The sequence below is a fragment of the Zootoca vivipara genome, chromosome 3 (assembly GCF_963506605.1).
Source record: "Zootoca vivipara chromosome 3, rZooViv1.1, whole genome shotgun sequence".
Taxonomy (NCBI): domain Eukaryota; kingdom Metazoa; phylum Chordata; class Lepidosauria; order Squamata; family Lacertidae; genus Zootoca; species Zootoca vivipara.
In genome coordinates, this window is record NC_083278.1 from 30513959 (window position 1) to 30533506 (window position 19548).

General features: G+C 42.8%; 2 protein-coding genes across 5 annotated transcripts in view; both read left to right on the plus strand.

Moving 5' to 3' along the window:
* MLIP (muscular LMNA interacting protein) overlaps positions 1 to 6998 on the plus strand; it is a 48297-nt gene extending 41299 nt beyond the window's left edge. For all 4 annotated transcript variants that reach the window (XM_035109785.2, XM_060272490.1, XM_035109782.2 and 1 more), the window contains 4 exons: positions 2733 to 2786; positions 3905 to 4064; positions 5679 to 5719; positions 6676 to 6998. In XM_035109785.2, coding sequence (XP_034965676.1) covers positions 2733 to 2786; positions 3905 to 4063 — 213 coding nt within the window. In that variant the 3' untranslated portion in view covers position 4064; positions 5679 to 5719; positions 6676 to 6998. The remainder of the gene's footprint in view (positions 1 to 2732; positions 2787 to 3904; positions 4065 to 5678; positions 5720 to 6675) is intronic.
* Positions 6999 to 12241: 5243 nt separating this feature from the next.
* TINAG (tubulointerstitial nephritis antigen) overlaps positions 12242 to 19548 on the plus strand; it is a 33894-nt gene continuing 26587 nt past the window's right edge. Inside the window, exons 1-3 of the mRNA XM_060272274.1 lie at positions 12242 to 12322; positions 12462 to 12505; positions 17227 to 17316. Coding sequence (XP_060128257.1) covers positions 12242 to 12322; positions 12462 to 12505; positions 17227 to 17316 — 215 coding nt within the window. The remainder of the gene's footprint in view (positions 12323 to 12461; positions 12506 to 17226; positions 17317 to 19548) is intronic.

Below are 19548 nucleotides of genomic sequence, written 5' to 3' on the forward strand. Positions count from 1 at the left end.
GCTTGGGCAAGTCACCAAGGTGAGTTATCAGGCTCTGAGTTTACAGTCTGAGGGCTGGTTCGGGTAACGTAAACTTCGGGTTGCAAAAGTGGCAAACCCAGAAGTGTTTCACCACACACGCATACGCAGAAGCAGTCTACCGTCTAATGCCATGAGCGCATGAGCACAAGCAGTCTAACGCTTCTCCTCCAGTTGCAAAAACTTCAGGATCCGGCCGGACCTCCGGAATGGATCCCGTTCGCAACCGGAGGTACCACTGTACTATAATGTAAAAAGAAGTGCTTCTCATCATCGTGATTAAGCCTGTGACCAGCTTCAAGGTCTCCCTTAGGATGGTTCTTTATTTTGAAAAGGACTTGAACCAGACAGCCTTCAAACAAAGGACTGCTTTCTGTAAGACAGGACACACAGCATGAAAGATTGGGGTGGGGGTGGGGTTTACCTTAGAAATAAATTGGATATGCCTTTAGAATTTGCGCGTAAACTTTAAGTGCTTCTTTATGTTTTTGCATTCCTTTCCCATCAGGACAAAACAGATCTGCATGCCTTAAATGCCTAGGGAGAATGAAAGTTTGAAAGAGATTTTAACCTCACTAACTAGCACAGAAAAAAATGTGGGAAACAGAAGATGTTGGAAACAGTCTTGTTGCTATGGCATTTGCCAGTTGCCAACTGGTAGAATTATATGTCAAGGGCACGCAGTTCCTATTGGGAGTGGGGGGGAAAACCTCCCACAGCTAAAAAGACAGTCATTCAAAAAGCCCCACGCTCCTACTGTGAATGGTAGCAGGTGATCTAGCATACCATTAAAAATATGGAAAGTAAACATGACTCGTTCTCTCATGCAAGAGGAATAAAGGTCTAATTAATCTATTTTGCAATCTTCTGGCGCTGCAGCTTAAGTGTCGAGTGTTTTGACATGGAATTGCTGGTCTAGAGAGAACAGCATCAGAAAGCCTTTTTAGATGCCCAAAGAGGAGAAGGAACACTTGGGTTTATTGGGGCAGGAGAGGGGGGGTTAGGGAGAGAAGAGCAAGTGATGGCATACCTACACTCATATTACTCTCGGCATGGTCCTTATCTGCATACAAATAGTATGTGTATAGGTTCTACTCTAACTCCAACAATTTGGAGTTGACAGTGGGTACTCCCTGACTGTCCCCCTCTTTTTTGGGTGGGATTCAGTGACATGTTGGCAAATTCAGGTTGAGAAATTAAAGTTGATCTGGGATTCTTGCCAGCACCTCCCCCCTTCCCTCCCCTCCAAAATCAGACCTTTGTAGGTGGGCGTTGGGGAGGGGAGGAGGGGTAGGGGAGAAACCCAGCCACTTAAAACGAACCACCTTCGACTATTTGCTCAGCATGGGTCTTTCTTGTGGCAGGAGGGGACTCATGGGGGGGGATGGAAGAAGGTGTGAAATTACGACTGTTTATTTCTCTGTATTTTCTTTCTTTATTATAAAATCAATAAAAATTATATTTAAAAAAAAAACCAAAATCAGACCTTTGTGAAAAGGAAAAGGCACTGGAAAGTGTGGGTCAATGTTTCCTTGATGGAACATCATCTAACCGCCCTGGAAACAAATGAGGATAAGTGTTCAATAAATGGGTTGTTTGCATATGAATAAAAACTAAGTACAGTGGTACCTCTACTTACGAATAACTCTACTTACGAATGTTTCTACATACGAATGGAGCTCCGTCCGCCATCTTGGATGCGGTTTAGATAGGATTTTTTCTACTTATGAATTTTTAGATAGGGTTGCTTCTACTTACGAATTTTTTTTCTCCCAATGCATTCCTATGGGATTCGACTTACAAATTTTTTCGACTTACAAATGTGCGTTCGGAACGCATTAAATTCGTAAGTAGAGGTACCACGGTATTTCAACCTGGCATTTTCTGGATATGGGGTTTTATTCTTTTGGGGGAACTGCAACTAAACTTCATCTAAATTAGCATCCTCTTTCTAGCAGGGGACAAGCCCCCAAAGTGAAAGCTCTAAAGATGAGGATTCCATGTAGGTAAGAAGACACTCAACTACAGACCAGCCTTCCCCCATCCTTGGGTCCTCCAGAAGTTGCTGAGCTACAGCTCTCATCATCCTTGATCATTGACCATGTTGGTTAATGGTAGTTGATGCCCAACAACATCCAGAGACACCCTAAGCCCAGGGAAGGCTGTTATAGACAGAGGAGCTGATCTAATTCCCTTTTAAATTAATTTAAGCTGGTGGCGATCACTATACAGCTAGCACTCTCTGGGGCTATGTGGGTAGCAGCAAATGTAAGGCTCAGTGACTGAGGTCACCAGAGACTGAAAACTGCTTTAGCACCCATCCTCCAACAGTGTCCACAAGTGAATATTTTCCTTTATTTAATCCTGTGGAAAGGGTGAAGCACAACTACTGTTGCGGGGGGGGGGGGGCTCACCTTCACCAACACCCCAAGCAGACACACACTTTCAAAATCTTCAAATTACACAAACCCACACGTGTATGCTGTCTGTCTGAATGATGGGCATACTGCTAACAATGCAGCGAGAGGAGTTTTTCAGACATCAAGCTGTCATGCAGGGTTCATGGGCAGACCTCTTTGCAAATGCTGAACATTTATCTTCAGTGCATTGGCGTCCCATTTGCAATACGCCAGGTGTTTCCCCCCCATGATATGCCATTAGGAGCCATTGCAGTGTCTGCTTTGTAACGCTCTTAACATTTCCTCTCTTTGCAGCCCACTCATCCGATAGTGCCCATTCCAGAAAATGAAGCACTCAGCTCCAAAGAGGTAATGGTAAAGCACTTTGCATTTCTAAATGCACTCAAGGTTATGAGCGCCCACTCAGATTTGTTCTTGTTGATGCAATGTAAGAATGAATATCAGGAGAGGATGTAGATGGGAAAAGGTCTTTTTAAATGACAGGTTCACATCATGGGTTAAATCCTTTAATCTGTTTATTTATTTTACTTCTTTATAAAGGCATTCAAATACTTGCTATGACGATTGAGCTCAAGGAAGTGTACATATTTTAAAAAAGATAAATGAACACAACAGGGAAACCGCAATGGTATAAGTAAAATGCAACTGAAAACCCGAATGACACCATTAATTAATTTTTAAGAATAAACACCTGGAAATGCTTTAGTGCACAGGTATGTTTTAAACAAGTGCTGTGTTTAACAAATGTTGGCACTTGTTGGAGCTGCAAGGGAGGCAATTCTATATAGAAAGGGGGCCACCACAGAGAAGGCCCTCCCCCTGGTTTCCTCTAACCAAGATAGTGACACAGCTAAGAGTGCAATGCTTGGACAGGACAGTAGGGGCAGATGCTCTCCTCCAGGTATCCTGGTCACAAGTTGTTTTATAGGTTAAAGTCAAAACCTTGACTTTCACCTGTTAGCATATTGGAAGCCAGTGGCGTAGCTTCAGGAACTGTGTAATATGTGTGAAATAGAGCACTAAATGGCACACAAATTACACAGTTGTGCCTACAAATGAAAAGAATGGTGGTCACGACATGGCAATAGGTGAGATAGAATTAATCATATAGAAGGGGAAGGGGAAATCCTGCCAGTACCTTTTTTTTGTGGCAGAACAAGGAGACTGCAGCCAACACTCTTGTTGCTGAGGGGATGGTTGGCCTGACGTGGACACAGGATGCTAATGTTATTCTCCTGCCATGGCTGTTAGGAGTTTCACCTACCAAACTTCTTCCTCAGCTGTGGTCGGTGTGAGGGCAGGAGGGGGAAGTTTGTTCTAGAGTGGAGCCTTCATTCTGTTTTCCCAAATTCACTTCTAAAACTTCTAAAAGCTATGATGCTTTTTGAAAAGGAAAAAGAGAGAGGCAAGCATACCTGTGTTGTGTTCAGAATAACAATATTCTTTCTCACTGGAAACTTTTACAGCTTTGTTCTGCTAGAGCACAAAACAAGCTGGATTTGCTGCCCTACCAGGAAAACAAAGATCTAAGCAGAGGAAACTTTCCAGACAATGGCAGCCCTCACAGCAGAGCTCAGTGCCTACCCAGAGGAGACTTCGAGAACGTTTTTGCAAAAACCACCTAAGGTAGATTTGTTTATTATCCAAGGAGCTCATGGTACCCCATCTCCAGTTCATCCTCACAGTGGTCTGGGAGGTAGATGAGGCTGAGCATGACTTACCCCAAGGCCACCTAGTGTGCTTTGTGGCTATGTAGGGATTTGAACCCTGATCTCCCAGGATCTAGACCAGTGTTTCCCAAACTTGGGTCTCCAGCTGTGTTTCGACTACAATTCCCATCATCCCTGACCACTGGTCCTGCTAGCTAGGGATCATGGGAGTTGTAGCTAGAGACCCAAGTTTGGGAAACACTGTTCTAGACCAGGCATCCCCAAACTTCGGCCCTCCAGATGTTTTGGACTACAATTCCCATCTTCCCCGACCACTGGTCCTGTTAGCTAGGACTCATGGGAGTTGTAGGCCAAAACATCTGGAGGGTCGCAGTTTGGGGATGCCTGTTCTAGACCAACACTTTATCCCAGTCTTTCTCAACCTTGGTCTCCAGATGTTCTTGACCACTGGTCATGCTGGCTAGGAATGATGGGAGTTGTAGTCCAACAACATCTAGGGACCCAAGGTTGTGAAAAACCTTCTCTGACCACTGCAATACACTGCTATTTCCTGTTCATGACCCACCTTTTCAATATGTAAAGCATGCAAGGCACATGGCAGGAGGTCCAGCAGAAGGGTCTAGCCATCTTGCTCTCTGCACTCAGAACAGAAACACTGAGGACCCTCCAAATGGGTTGCAGAATTTGCCTAATAAAGACCTCTTAGGCTCTCATCAATGAATTAGTGCATCAGTCTTTAGCCTCCAGGATCTCTGAAATAATTATAGGCTGTCTGTGTAAAATAATACACTTTATTAACAAAAAGGGACACCATCACAGCTGGATGTTTCATGCAATGTTAACAACACAGCACTGTAGACATGCTCTATTAAAGCCCAATAATGGATCAAAATTATTTATTCATATGAGCATGCTTTTGTGTTCATTACAGTCGGCACTGATTCTGACAGCGGGGATAGCTCAGTCAGTAGAGCATGAGACTCTTAATCTAAGGGTTGTGGGTTTGAGCCCCATGCTAGGTGAAAGATTCCTGCATTGCAGGGGGTTGGACTAGATCAGGCACCCCCAAACTCGGCCTTCCAGGTGTTTTGGGACTACAACTCCCATCATCCCTAGCTAACAGGACCAGTGGTCAGGGATGATGGGAATTGTAGTCTCAAAACATCTGGAGGGCCGAGTTTGCCTATGCCTGGACTAGATGATCCCCGTGGTCCCTTCCAACTCTATAGTTCTATGATCCACTACAGTTTGACTTCCACTAAAAGCTATGTTGTTTGTCTCACTATCCACGATGGCCAAAAGTAATGAAAGGGAAACAATGCAGAAAACAATGTCAATGGCAGACTAAAAAACCTATGGCTAATGCTGATTGTATTCATTTGCTCAATTTCCGTTCCTGACCTCAGATGAGCATGTGAATTGCAGCCATTTCCACTCCTGATTCCAGTTAAATTCCCTGACATCCCTACTCATCAGCCATCACAGCATCCTACAGCAACAAATTCCACAAGGACAATTAGGCATTGTGTACTGTACTTAGGTCTTTTTCTTGTCTTCTCTTTCCTACCAGGGCTGTCACTTGTGGGATGTTTTGTATGGGAGCTGGAAGAGGTATTATGTTTCCCTCCTTAATATCATAATTGCCCTTTTGTCACTTCTGTGTCTAATGAGTACAACAGGGAATTTAATACTACTGAATACATGCCATGTAGTATCTATTAAGCTTCAAAGTCACCAGCTATTGCAAATTTTATTTATTAATTAAAAATATTGCTAGTTCATTAAAAGAAACCCAAAGTGGTGTACAGCAATATTGTAGATAATCAGCTATTACAGAAAGGTGATTTCTTAACTTCCTGCATTATCTTGACAGCCTAGAAAAGTTTTCATTGGACATTTAAAGGTTAAAACAGAAGTTGCCTCCTGAATTGCCATTGGACTAACTAACCCAATTATACTAAAGTCTGAGATTCTTGTCACTGTCAGATGAGTCTCACCAACTTGATCGCTGTGTTGTAAACTGCCCTGTGATCTTTGGGTGAAGGTTTGTACAGTCATACCTTGGTTTTTGAACAGCTTAGTTCTCAAATGTTTTGGCTCTCAAGTGCATCATTTTAGGATGAAGACAGGTGTAAGGCTACAATACTGTGCATTCTTACTTCAGACTAAGCCCAGTTAAATTCCATTGGACTTACATCTAAGCAAATATATGCATAGAGGATTATAGTGCCTAAATGATGGAATGTATTTGAACATACATTTGAAGCATTCCAAGTCATAATTTTTTAGGGTAGCGAATATATATTCAGATCACTTTCCACTACACTTAAAATGTTAATGCGCTTCAGTTTCAGGTTCTTATAGTGAATTTAACATCCTTTTCACAAATCTCCAATAGCTTCTGTACATGACCACCTGTATGTTAGTGGCTTAGTAAAATGTTAAGTGGTAATCCAATTCTAATTGTTTATAAATTGCAACATCAATTGATGCAGATTATTAGATAAAAATTCAGTCTATGACATTTATATTAATCTCTCTCTCTCTCCCTCTCTCTCTCTCTTCAGACATGATTTAGGATTAGAAGTTAATTATATGGAATGCTACTTACTAGTCTGCTGCAATGCTGACATAAGATCTATGCTGAAGTGAGCTGAAGTGTTGCAGCTTAAAAATGGCCTCTCTCTGTATTCATCGGAAAATATCAGTAGCATACCACAAGTAATCAGGAACTCCACAGGACAATAATATACAGTGAAATGATTGTTGAAAATTCTGTATAACTTCCTGAAGTGTTTTTAACGCATGTTGCCAAGAAAATCAGCTTCGGCTGATCAGAAAACGATTTACATTTTGAAATGAAATAAAGTTGAGTTGTATATTGTATAAAGCAATTTTTTTGTGACTCATTTATGCCTGCTGAATACTGGTCAGAAGGATTTGTCTGTTGTGTTACTCTATTTAGTATTATTCATTAAATTTATATACTGCCTTTCATCCAAAGATCTCGGGTAGGTTCACAACATAAAAACACAAAATGAGAACACCAAATACATAGTAAAACAAAAATAAATCGGTAACCCCTTTCCCACAAACACATTTAAAAAGCTTTAGAATGTTCAATCAACCAAAGGCCTAGTTATTGAGAAACATTTTTGCATGGTGCCTGAAGATATGTAATGAAGGTACTAGGCAAGCATCCCGGGGGAGAGCATTCCACAAGTGGGGAGCCACTGCAGAAAAGGCCCGTTCTTCTGTTGCCACCCTCCTAGCTGCTTAAGAAACATCCAGATGGTGACAAGGTTTGTACACAATGACCGTTCCCCACATAAAAGGGGAGGCACATTTTGCGCGGTCATGCGCAGCCCCCTGGGATCCCTGGGGCAGCCCTGGAAGTTCAGAGGCCGGCTCTGCCTTCCTGGGCTGGATACTGGTGGTCTCCGCCCAGGCAGTTACCTGTCCAATCCAGCTCAGGGAGGCGTTGCCGGGGAGATTGGCCAGGTAGGAGGAGGTAACCTTACCTTGAACATGGCTGAAGCAGAGTCATTCCTGGGAAGCAGTTGATGGCTCCAGAAGCTTTCCCACCCTCCACTCCCAAAAATAAAAAATTAATTAATGATTGCATTACAGGTTATCTTCTTCCACAGGCGTACACGCACGCAGGCGCTGCTACGACAAGGCTGCTGTTGAAGGGCCTGAAAGGAATTTCCCCTGCATTGGCAGGTTTCGCCTTTCCCGTAGCAATTCGTCACAACTTTGGCGGGTGCAGGCCTTGGGCAGAATCCTTTAGTCATCTACATAAATGGGGGGGCGTGGGGTGGTGACCCCCCGCCCCCATTGCGGCGGCGATAACAGGGTTCCTGTAAATGGGGCTAGGGGGGAGGCATTGACCATACGCAATAGGCTGTCATTGCCCTCCCCCTCCAGCGGCTGCGATCAAAGGGGGGCGGGCTATCTGCTTGAACATATGTTCTCCAGAGTTAGCCCAACCCCCCCCCCCACATGCTGGATAACCCTGAAATTACCCAGATCCCCGGCTGGGGGCTGGGAAGGCTATACGCCCAATGCCTGAGCCAAGGTCTCCCTACATCCGAATTCTTAATAAAGTTGTGGCCAATTTTAATCCCATAGAACGTGGTCTTGTGTCATCATTCTGCTCGGGGGCTGCCGGGGGGCTTTGGGGGACTCCGCCTGACCGCGCAATAATTTCTACAAGCAGATTCAGGTGCCCAACCTTTTCCTCTTTCCATTCAAGGACTGTTTTTTTCCTGACGGTATCAGAAAATGGAGAGAGAGAGAGAGAGAGAATAGGTTTTGATGAGCTTCTAAAGACATGTAAGCCATTATCATTATCATTATCATTATTATTATTATTTTCATTTATATCCTGCACCTTTCATCTGACATGGGGTCCAAGGCATCACCATGTTGTTCCAGGCACTAACCTGCTGACATTCAGGAAAGTGCTATACTCACCTGCTTTCAGACTATACCTTTGGAAGCTGATTATTACAGTATGTCACAAATAATTTCTAAATTTTCAGACAGCTCTAAGCCTACACAAACCTGATTGAGCAATATGAAATGGGACAGGGCAAGAAAAACCCAAGACAGGTGATTGTCAAAACTACTGTGTGGTGGGAAATGAGAAATATGTAGTAGTCTCACCTCAGTTGGAAAATGATAAGCAGAGGATTGCATTCGGTGACGTTCTACTCAGCATAGGCCCATTGAAATGAATGGACCTGGGTTAGTCGTAATCACTGGACGCAACCTAGAATGGCCCGGTCATTTGAGAAAGGCTTCACTAGGCCCAATGAACAAGGTTTTTTGCATTGTACCTGTTCAGGTTACAGGTCTATTTCTGAACGTATCCCAATGATAGGTGGAGAATTGGTGAAATCAAAAACCTTCCTGCACATGGAAAAATACTGGTTGATCCTTACTGTGCCAGTTTTGTATATCCCCCTGCAAAAAAAGAGAGAGAAAGACGTTTAATGGGGTAGTATTCAAACATCAATTTCCCCAGCTGTACCTGCCTAGGAAAATCATTATCACTTTGTTTTCATTGAATGTACAAAGTAAGCAGTGCAAGACAGATTCTGGGAGCAAACTGTCAAGGTGATAAGATGTGTAGCCAATCGTCAACCTAACACCCATTGTATGCTCAGAGGAACTGATGAAATTCAGGCTCTGTACACGACACACGTTTAAAGCACACCTCCTCCTTCCAGAGAATGCTGGGGACTGTACTTTACCCATCACAAAGCTATAATTCCCAGCATCCTTAAACCACAGTTTACAAGATTCTTTGGGGTGGAAATGTGCTTTAAATGAATGGTGTTTATGTAGAGCAGAGACAGTGGGATTGTTGAAGGGGATAAATATATTGGATATGTTGAGGTCCAAATTCATTGTCGGTTGGACTTGATAAATAATGGCAGTCTAGCCCAGTTGTAGGAGTCTTTATTTATGCAAATAGCCCTCCAACGGTCAGTATTCTGGAAAAAAAAGCACCATTGGAAATGAGGAATATTGTGAGGGTTATGTTTGGTGTGTCAATGTGCAGGTGCTTTAGTAGCTACCGGTAATAGGTGCTTCATTAACTGCTGAAAATGTAGAAATATGTGTCATTACATTTTATGGCAATTGCTTAAGCGGTAAAGGCTCAGTGAGAATCCATGTATTAGACTCCTAAAGCTAATGTAAAAATGATGAGGCTTCAATTAAACTACATGTGCTTTTAATGGGCATTTAGCATGCTTAATTAGGTGGTGGCACAATGTTTGCAATGACTTGCATTTTCAGCTGCTGGCTTGCACATCTGAAAGTCCTTATTTGCAGGAGAACATTTGTATGATATCAAATTTACGGTTGTTTTCTTTTTACTGGATTTATGGGGCTGTGCCATTACATAAGTTCCCTGTGCAGCTCACAAAACAAAATGCAGTGCAGAATGGGGTAGGTGCACATTCACAGTCTTATTTGAAGAGGAAAAACTGCTTCCAGAGGGTATTACCACGAGGCGAGGTAATGAATCACTTCTTGCTGCCTGTCACTTCTCCACTTAGTATATCAGAATTGTCAAGAAATGCTGTACAAGGTATGAGATGCTCTGTCAGGGATGGGGAACTGATGGACTTCCAGATGTTGTTGGACTCTAACTCCCATCATTCCCAACCAGCATGGCCAAATGTTAATGGATGGTGGGCTTTGTAGTATACACACGGTGCAGGTTCTTCATCCTCACATTGTGGCACTCACCTTGGGCAGTACAGTAGTTCCTCGAGGGCTCTCCAAATATGCAAAAATGCCAAGTGGGAGACTGCTGGATGGGCCAGACAAGGGGCAGGTTTTCTCTGTTTTGATTGCCCCAACCTGAGGTATTTGCTCTACAAAATAGGAGTTCACGTTTCCTTCCGCATGCACCCAGGGACAACAAATATGCTTGGGGTGTCCCCATTCTTGGCTTGCATTGCTGCCTGTGAGAAAAAGAAGCCGTTTGCCAGGAGAGGCCCTTCAGAATGTCCGCGTTCTGGCTGCCCCATGAGAGTTTGAACAAAAACTGGATAAATTTTGAGTTTGTGATATGAGGATTCGAAGCTGATCCCATGATGACACAACCTTCTCTGCCTGAATGTGGCTTTCTCTCTCTCAAAATGGCTATGGGCCTAGAGTTGCATGCATTTGTGTGTAACATGTAGTTTGTCCAGTAAGCAACAAGTAACACTGGTGGGATATTAAGCTAGAAGTATACTAACCAAGTGCTATTTTTCTAGAAAAAGAGGTGCTGGAACTCATCATGAACACATCCTTTATTCTCTTAGAATGGCAGTGGCGCCCACCTGAGAGGTGCCTGAACTGAGTTCCGGTGAGTTCTGGCTGAAAAAAAAGCCCTGGCAGTATCTAAGAATAGTAGGCATTAGAACTTCAGGTCCATCCAACACAAGACAGTAATCTGAGAAATGTGCCTCAAAGTCAATAGGTTCAAGGCAGTTATTCCTCTCCCTTTGGCAGGTAATCCAATATAGCAATAAAGAACAACATTAAAATGGTGATGGACACCCAGGACTGTGTTCATGTAGCTTCGCTTTAAGCTCTAAAACAGTTAACTTCTATGTTCTTGGGCAAAAAGCATTATTGTGAAAAATCAACAGTATCTGGGTTTGGTGGCTAAAAATGGTGTTGTCTGACATGATGAAATGCTCTTCAATCAATTTTTGTTTCCTGTGCTTTCCCAGACACAGTTTTTCTGACTCATACAGCCATGTGAAATTTTAATTTCCATTGAATCTTTGCATGCCTAGCGAAGACTGCTTTCCTGTTGCTATATTTGAAGTTGCCTCAGGCAACTGATTCTGGGGTGTTCTAAAAGGGCAAGATATTAGTTATTTAATTGGCTGTATTTTTACTCCTGGGGAGGGGAGGGGTATGTGTGAGAGATTTTCTTCCTCAACTGTCAAAACATTTAGGCCAGCTTAGGGTAGTATCCACCTTGATTTGTTGTTGTTGTGTGTAGAGATTTCCTAACCTGCCTCGGGCATAAAAATGTATTGAACTAGCCCGGTGAGGAGGACTATTTTCATGTATTTCAAGATGTGATGGCATCAGTACAGCATTTAATCTTGCCAGAGATAGACCCATAAACTGTCAAAGATACTTTATACATAACAATGGTGAGATCAGATGTAGTTTTCTAGAAAAGTATTTTACAGCTCAGCTCTATTGATGTGCCCAGTTGTTTATCGTTCCAATTATCTGAAAGGATTTGTGTTTATTTCTTTGGACCTTGTGTCCAGTATTTATGTGATACTCAGCGGCTTGTGTAAAAAAATCTTGTGTAAACAGGGCATTTTATAACATCTCTGACTAATGGTTAAAGTCCAAATGTTTTCCACATCACAGAGAACGTTATTTTCCAAGCTTCTGTTTGGACTTCTTGCTTGAATCATGAGCATTATTTTTTTTGCTTTGTTTTGACCTGCACACTTGGTAGAGAACCATTCTGAAAGAGTCCTGCTCAGGGAGACCTATAAAATCTACCATTGGGAAACAAACACCCCAAGATGGAGATCTATACCTGGCTTTTTGTTTTTTGTTGCTTTGCAGTTGTGCTTTGCATGGACAAACTATATGCCTCCAAGAATAATTTTCTGCCGAAAGACCATTCGACGGAAAACAGAGCCAAAAGGACGCTATCCAGGGGAAGTTACTGTAGGCTACGAGGCTGCTGTCCAGGCAGAGATGATGGCTGCACCTCTCTGTACTATGTCAGGAATGCCACATGTTACTGTGATGCTTTCTGTTCCTCGGGCCCTCCTGGCTCTGTAGACTGCTGCCCTGATTTCTGGAGTGCTTGCCAGGGCCACCCTATTACAGCTTCATCAGTGCTAGCGGGTGAGTGTCAAATATATCTCCAGCTGCATTTGGAGTAAAACTTGTGTGTCCCCTTGAATGTATACTGGCCAAATGCTACAACTTCTTTCTTTTTCTTTTTTTTGAAACTGTTATTGGCAAGTTAGGAGGTGTGTCCTCTACTTGGAGACGCCAGAGATTGAATCTGGGACCTTCTGCATCAAAAGCAGATGCTCTGCGACTGAGCTAAGAACCTTCCCCACAGACAGAATCTGTGAACTTGCAAAATTAAGCAATACATTTGGTAGCATTGCTCATTTTAAACATTTTAATAGAAATTGAAATGTATTGCAAATGACGTTTTGCAAGGCCCAAAATCACTGGTAGATTTTAAGAGAGCTATACCATTTTTACACCAGCTGCTTCTCCTCTCCTACTCCAAACCAAACCAGACTCAAATAATATTAAGGACTATAGCAGCAAGAGTATCACCAGAACATGGATTACACATGGGACCAAAGGTTTACAAATTTCTGATACTGCATGTGGTCTTCATGGACAGGGCTGTCTCAAGCACGTCGGGCGCCCTGCCGCCGTGGTGCGGAGATCGCTCCCCCCCAGCTCCGTTTCTTGCCGTGGCTGGTGGGCGGATGCAGCATGGCGCCCTGCGCCACCCAGACTACCCCTAGAGCCGGCCCTGTTCATGGAATCCATTGCCAACTAGGCTGGGGGAGGGGGAACTGATGTCCCGCTTGGTATTGCTGGACTACAACTCTCATCATCCCTGACCATTGACCATGCTGGCTGAGGCTGATGGACGTTGGAGTCCAACAACATCACTAGCCCTGAATTAAGCAAGGCTATCAATGGAAATAATGCAGGCGATAACCTGGCTCTAGTTCCAGCAGAACACAGTACTATGAAAAGGAAATGCTGAAAGGGACAGTGCTCTGTTCTCACCCTCCAATTTCCACACACCTCTGAAAGAAAAGAGCAGTTGGCTCCTTTCAGCTAAGTTGCTGGCAAACAATTGAGCTGCTTTTCTTCCAGCTGGTAGCCTGGCGTGGAACTGTATTTACCATGGAGGAGAATATCTAATCTCTGCTAAGGATGACAGAGGCTCCCTCATTTGAGTCACCGCAGGTCAGAAGGACTTTCTGTGAAGTGGCTGTGAAGAGCGGAATTCAGCGAGGCTTGTTCCTCCAGGAAGCTGGAGGAAGAGAAAGACACTTGGCACCTTCATACCTCAGGCCGCCCTCTCTTTGCGGCAATGAGTTGTGTATACATCAGCCCATTAAAGCCTGTTACAGATACATTGATTGATTGCTGCCTCTACGAACTGAAAAATAATACAAAATCTATCTCCTACTTAGAAAGAAAAGGGGAAATTGTCTCCTGATCACAAAAAAGTCTGTATTTTTTTTTGCCTGCCTGATTGAAGGCACCTTATTAGCTATTAGTGGCCTCGATTCAGCAATATTATCTAAAGCTGCAAGTCTCTGCAGTTCTATTGGTTCAGTATCCATCGGTTGTATATGGTACTTTAGAGAATACAAGATGACAGGTCCCTGCCCTGATGAGCTTACAATCTAAAATGAAAACTTGGGGGAACAACGGAAGATTGGTAGAAACATGGAGTTGGGGTAAACATGGTTACATGTGAGAAGGGCTGTAGCTCAGTGGCTTAGCTGATGCACCAAGCTGAACCATAAAAAGACCAGGGAGGAGCAAAATGGCCATGATCCTGTCCTTGGGAATCTGTGTATTTGTGTGTTTATGCCAACCCAAGCCCTGGTTTGGTTTAGCGTTACTTCCAAAAGTGGCCATGGAATTAGAGAAGATGACTCTGAAATATCAGATATATGCCACTGGAGATGTTCCCTGGGAGCAAGCCCTATCAAGCAGACTTGCTCCTGAGTAAACATGCTTAGGATTGGCCCACACAATAAACAGAGGACGTTAGTTATGACTAGCATAAGTCTGTTGCTCTCAACAGGGCTGTATCACACTGTATCATCTTTAGTTGGTTTTGGCTAATATTCATGACTTTTTTTTCTTTTTTTTGAGACATTCCAGATCCATTAGTTTTTTAACTATACTGTCTTCAGAATTAGCTGACAGGAAAATGCATGTTTCATTCCATGTTTATATGGATCTAAAGATGCTTGTGTACTCTGCTTAAAGTGAGTACACAGCATACATTTTTCAGACAGGGGAAACAAAGGAATGATCATTAAACCTTTTTAGGAATGTGAATAATTATGCTGGAAGCAGATGGATATGTAAACAGCATTACAAGAATATATTATGAAATCTTTTCTCAATTTGTACGGGCATGATTCGCCTATTCATCGAGTTCACTGATGCAGAAAATTAAAATGTCTACTTGGCAGAAACTGGGCAGAGGGATAGAATGCCACCCTCTGCTTTTAGGCAAATTATGTACAATCAATTACCTCGCCGGCATTTGGCTAATTATGGCCTCCTTTCTCTATGTACTGCATTGGCAGGATGCTTCAAAGGTGGTCGGTATCATGAAGAAGGAGCAATGATTCAAGACAACTGCAATTCCTGGTAATTGAGAAACAAATGGAACGTCTTCACTCTTGAGATCAGCCTTAAGAAACCAGCTCAAATCTTGTCTGTCTCGCAAACTCACTCGCTGGTTTTAGGCAACCCATTCATCTTCCACCTGCAACATACTATAGACAGAATGTGTGGCAAGGACTGCAACAAGATAATGGATGTGAAACACTTTGTGCATTTTAAGTCGCTGTATAGATACGGAGAGTATTTGAAATAGGAGTTGGTCATTATTGCGCCCATGTTGTTTGGCTGATAGGTGGTTCACCAAGTTCATTAATTAGAGACTGTGAGGTAGGAGATCACAGGCTCTGATTGCCCCTTCAAATTCAGCTAAGGGATTTAGATGGTGTGGGGGTTTCTTTTGAAAGGGAAAAGAATACTGGACTCCCTGTCAGAAAAGCTGCTGGTGCATTAAAATCCATAATTAAAAGCTTGCTTAGTTCTTAGCCATTGATCTTAGACAGATCAATGTGACTGAAGAAGAGTAAAAAAGAAAGAGAACTGAAATATTGCGTCTTCCCTGCCCCTTAAATGTAATTCTTGATTACATCTTAAGTTAGGGCAACTAACAGGGTGAGCCTATCCATGTCTATGAAGAAGTACAGTAAGTCCTATTGAGTTCATTGGGGCTTATTACCAGGCGAGTGGGTTTAGGATTGCAGCCTGAGGCAGCAGGGGCATATTTAAACTAAAATCCCACAGCATTTGCCAAGCAATACAGGAAAGACAGAGGGAGGGATTGAGAGAGAGAGCATCTACACCTTATTTTGAATGCATTAACAAGTCCATTAACCTCTCTTTCAAATGGATATTAATTGGGCAATTTTCAATGCATGACTGCATGCATACAGAGAGAGAAAAACACTAACATGACTAATTTCTTTATTAGATAAAATGGTCTATTGTATCTGAGGACCCAGCTGCTGGTCTTGGCCAGATTCCATTCCCAAATCCATCCTAACAATTCAGCAGCAGCAACATTTGGACTGTGAATGGTTTGGAAAGCAGAATGTACAACCCTAGAATGAATTCCATTTCTATCTGGGGAGCAGGTCTGCAGGCATGTGACAGTTTATGATTCTTCACTTTAAGGACATTGTCACAAAGGTGAAAAAAGTAAAGGACCCCTGGACGGTTAAAGGTAAAGGGACCCCTGACCATTAGGTCCAGTCATGACCGACTCTGGGGTTGCACGCTTATCTCGCATTATTGGCCGAGGAAGCCGGCGTATAGCTTCCAGGTCATGTGGCCAGCATGACAAAGCCACTTCTGGCGAACCAGAGCAGCACACGGAAACACCGTTTACCTTCCCGCTGTAGCGGTTCCTATTTATCTACTTGCATTTTGACGTGCTTTCGAACTGCTAGGTTGGCAGGAGCTGGGACCGAGCAACGGGAGCTCACCCCGTCACAGGGATTCGAACCGCTGACCTTCTAATCAGCAAGCCCTAGGCTCAGTGGTTTAACCCACAGCGCCAGTCAAATTCGACTATGGGGTGCAGCGCTCATCTCCACTTTCAGGACACCATGACAGAAGCCAGAGCTCACAGAAACACTGTTTATCTTCCTGCCACAGTGGTACCTATTTATCTACTCCTGCTGGTATCCTTTCAAACTGTTAGATTGGCAGGAGCTGAGACAAAGCAACAGGAGCTCACCCCTTCATGCGGATTTGAACTGCTGACCTTACGATCAGCAAGCTCAAGAGGCTCGGTGGGTTCAGACCACAGCACCACCCATATCTCCAATTCCAACAGGTTTCCCTCAACATAGTGCTTTTCATTAAGAAGCTCTGATGAAAGTGGTGTGGAAGATTTTTCTGAGATAAGGCAGGCATCTGTTCCAAAGAACAGCTATATTCTGAGGGGCAACTGTAGATCATAAACTAGATTTAGAAGAACCCATTCTTTTGTGGGGGCCCATAAGAGTTACTGAATACCCACTAATATTGATTATTGATTTTTTAAAAACCTGTCACCAAGCAGATAAAACAAAGAGGGAATATATGACAGAAGCCCAAATGTTCTTCAGCAGATACACTCACACACAGAGGGACAGAGGGAGAGATGAAAAGAGGATTATAAGATGATTGTTTCAGGACCATGTACTATGTGTTTGTAATTATTCTCCACAAACTTTTCCTATGTAAGTCTTACTCTTTCCTTTTATTCCTTTCAGCAAATGCATAAGCAGCAAGTGGAACTGCACCGAAGACACGTGCCTCGTGCAGCCCAACTTAATTAAGCAAATCAACGATGGTAACTATGGGTGAGAAAAGTCCTGTTCTGCAGCTCCCATTTTATCCATAGAGGAAAAGGTCACTTGAGCCTGACACAATTGCCTTGATATCTTTTTTCCCCCAAGCACCATGTCCACAGATGTGTGTGTGTGCATTTATTATTACACCTCCTCTGTGAGCACAGCGCAAGATATGTGTATATTTTCTTCTTTTGAAATAACTCTATGCAGTTATTCCTCTACACAGCATAGAGAAGCAATCTCTCACCGAAGCTTCGAACATTAGTCCCCCGATGATTTAGATACTGAGAGTGACAGCGTCACACACACAAATTGAATGCTGAGTGCCCCCATGAAGTTAGTTTCTGTTTTCAAGATAGAGCGCGTTGATTTTTATAACTGATTTTATTACAGTGGTGCCTCGACTTACAAATTTAATCCATTCCGAAGTCGAAAAGCGCCACTGGAAACGCGATTTCCCATAGGAATGCATTGGAAATGGAAAAATTTGTAAGTCGAAGCAACCCCATCTAAAAATTCGTAAATCGGAAAAACCCTATCTAAAACCGCCGCGGTTTCCGTTCGGATGTCGAGTAATTCGTAAGCGCGCGGCCATTTGCCCCATTCATAAGTCGAAAAATTCAGTTGTTGAGTCATTTGTAAGTCGTGGTACCACTGTATTTGATAACTCTTTACATTGAACATATAGGACACTTGTTCCACTAGGGATTTCTGCTCTGTGCAGTGCATCCTTGATATAGCAAAGTGCACTAAGGCTTCCTGTTTCTGGCGGTGAGAAATGGCTGACTCCCACACGATCGGACCTCAGCCGTGCCGGTAATTCAGGGTTGATATGGGGGTAATTAGCCCTGGCAAACTCCCCAGGGTGGGGGAGGACTGTGTTGTAGATCTGCAGATCGTCCAAGATTTGTCAGCTGGCATCAAGGTGCAAGTGGCAAGGACGCTGGGTCCTAGAGCACAGCACGGCTGGTACTCTCCGAAGTCACTCTCACAAGCCGGAAATATCTGTTTCATAAAATAATTAGATTTTCACAATAAACAGACATAGTCTGGACTAAAGAAGATTGAGAAAAAATCTGCAGAATTGCACAGTCGCTAGTGTTTATGCTTCAAAGAGATTCTCATCATGGTGTTTGGATTTACGGAGGTGATTGGTACGTTCTTTTTTCTTCTTCTGTATACCTACAATTGTTTTTCTATGCCAAGCCTCATTAAGAAACCTTAAAAAACAAAACAAAACAGAGTACAGATGGACTTCTATTTATAATTAAGTATTCAACTGCGCAGTTTTACTTAGACTTGATAAAGATAAAAGAAGAAACAAGATGGTGCTTGTTAGTATGATGCAGCACGGGAAAATGAGAATTTCTCCCTTTTTCTAGGGAAGTGGGAAATGCTTACTAGCTGACTTTATAATGACTTGAGATAACAATTTGGGACAACATACAGTGCATCTCTTTGCAGAATTTCTTCATTATGAGCAAGAGAGAAGGCTAAGTGAATGTCTAGTAACCCCCCTTCTAGGGCCCGGGGGGGGTGTTGTGTGGTCTCCGGGAAAGCTGATCAATCGCCAAATGACTTACATCTATGGAATACAGTTCATTTACATTGCAATATTGCAAACAGTATGCTTAACAGCTTAACATTGGGAATTTATCATGAACTGTAACTATTTAATAACTTGGGAGTTACTGCGTCATTAAACTTCAAACGACAGGCTTGGAAAACAGCCCGGACTGGAAGATTGGAATGAAGTCACGAAAAGCTGAGCAGGCAAACTGACAGTTGAAAAAATACACAAATAAAACTGTACCCGATGAATGAAAGGATATATAATCTCTGACATGATTGAGAATCACACAACTAGGGACGGGTAACTGTAAAGCGTTAAGATCGGAATGTGGAAAATATGAGAACAACAAGAAGGCAGAAATGAAAATATTGGAGATATACTTCAGAGGTCCAGAGTATAGGAAGCCCGAAAAATTAATAATTAATAATTTGGATTGTAATTTGGCTGTTTTTAAATTTATTTATTTTTTTAATATTTTTTAAATTAAATCATTTTTATTGGTTTTACAAATACAAAGGTATAAACAAAGAATCAGAAAGTATATCCATCTAAAGAGATTCATCCGAATCTCAGGACTTCCCCCCGATCAAATGCCTAGAAAGGATCCTCCAGGTGAGACCTCCGACACAGAAAGAGGCCATGCATCAGGTTGGCTCTAGAGTCCAGGC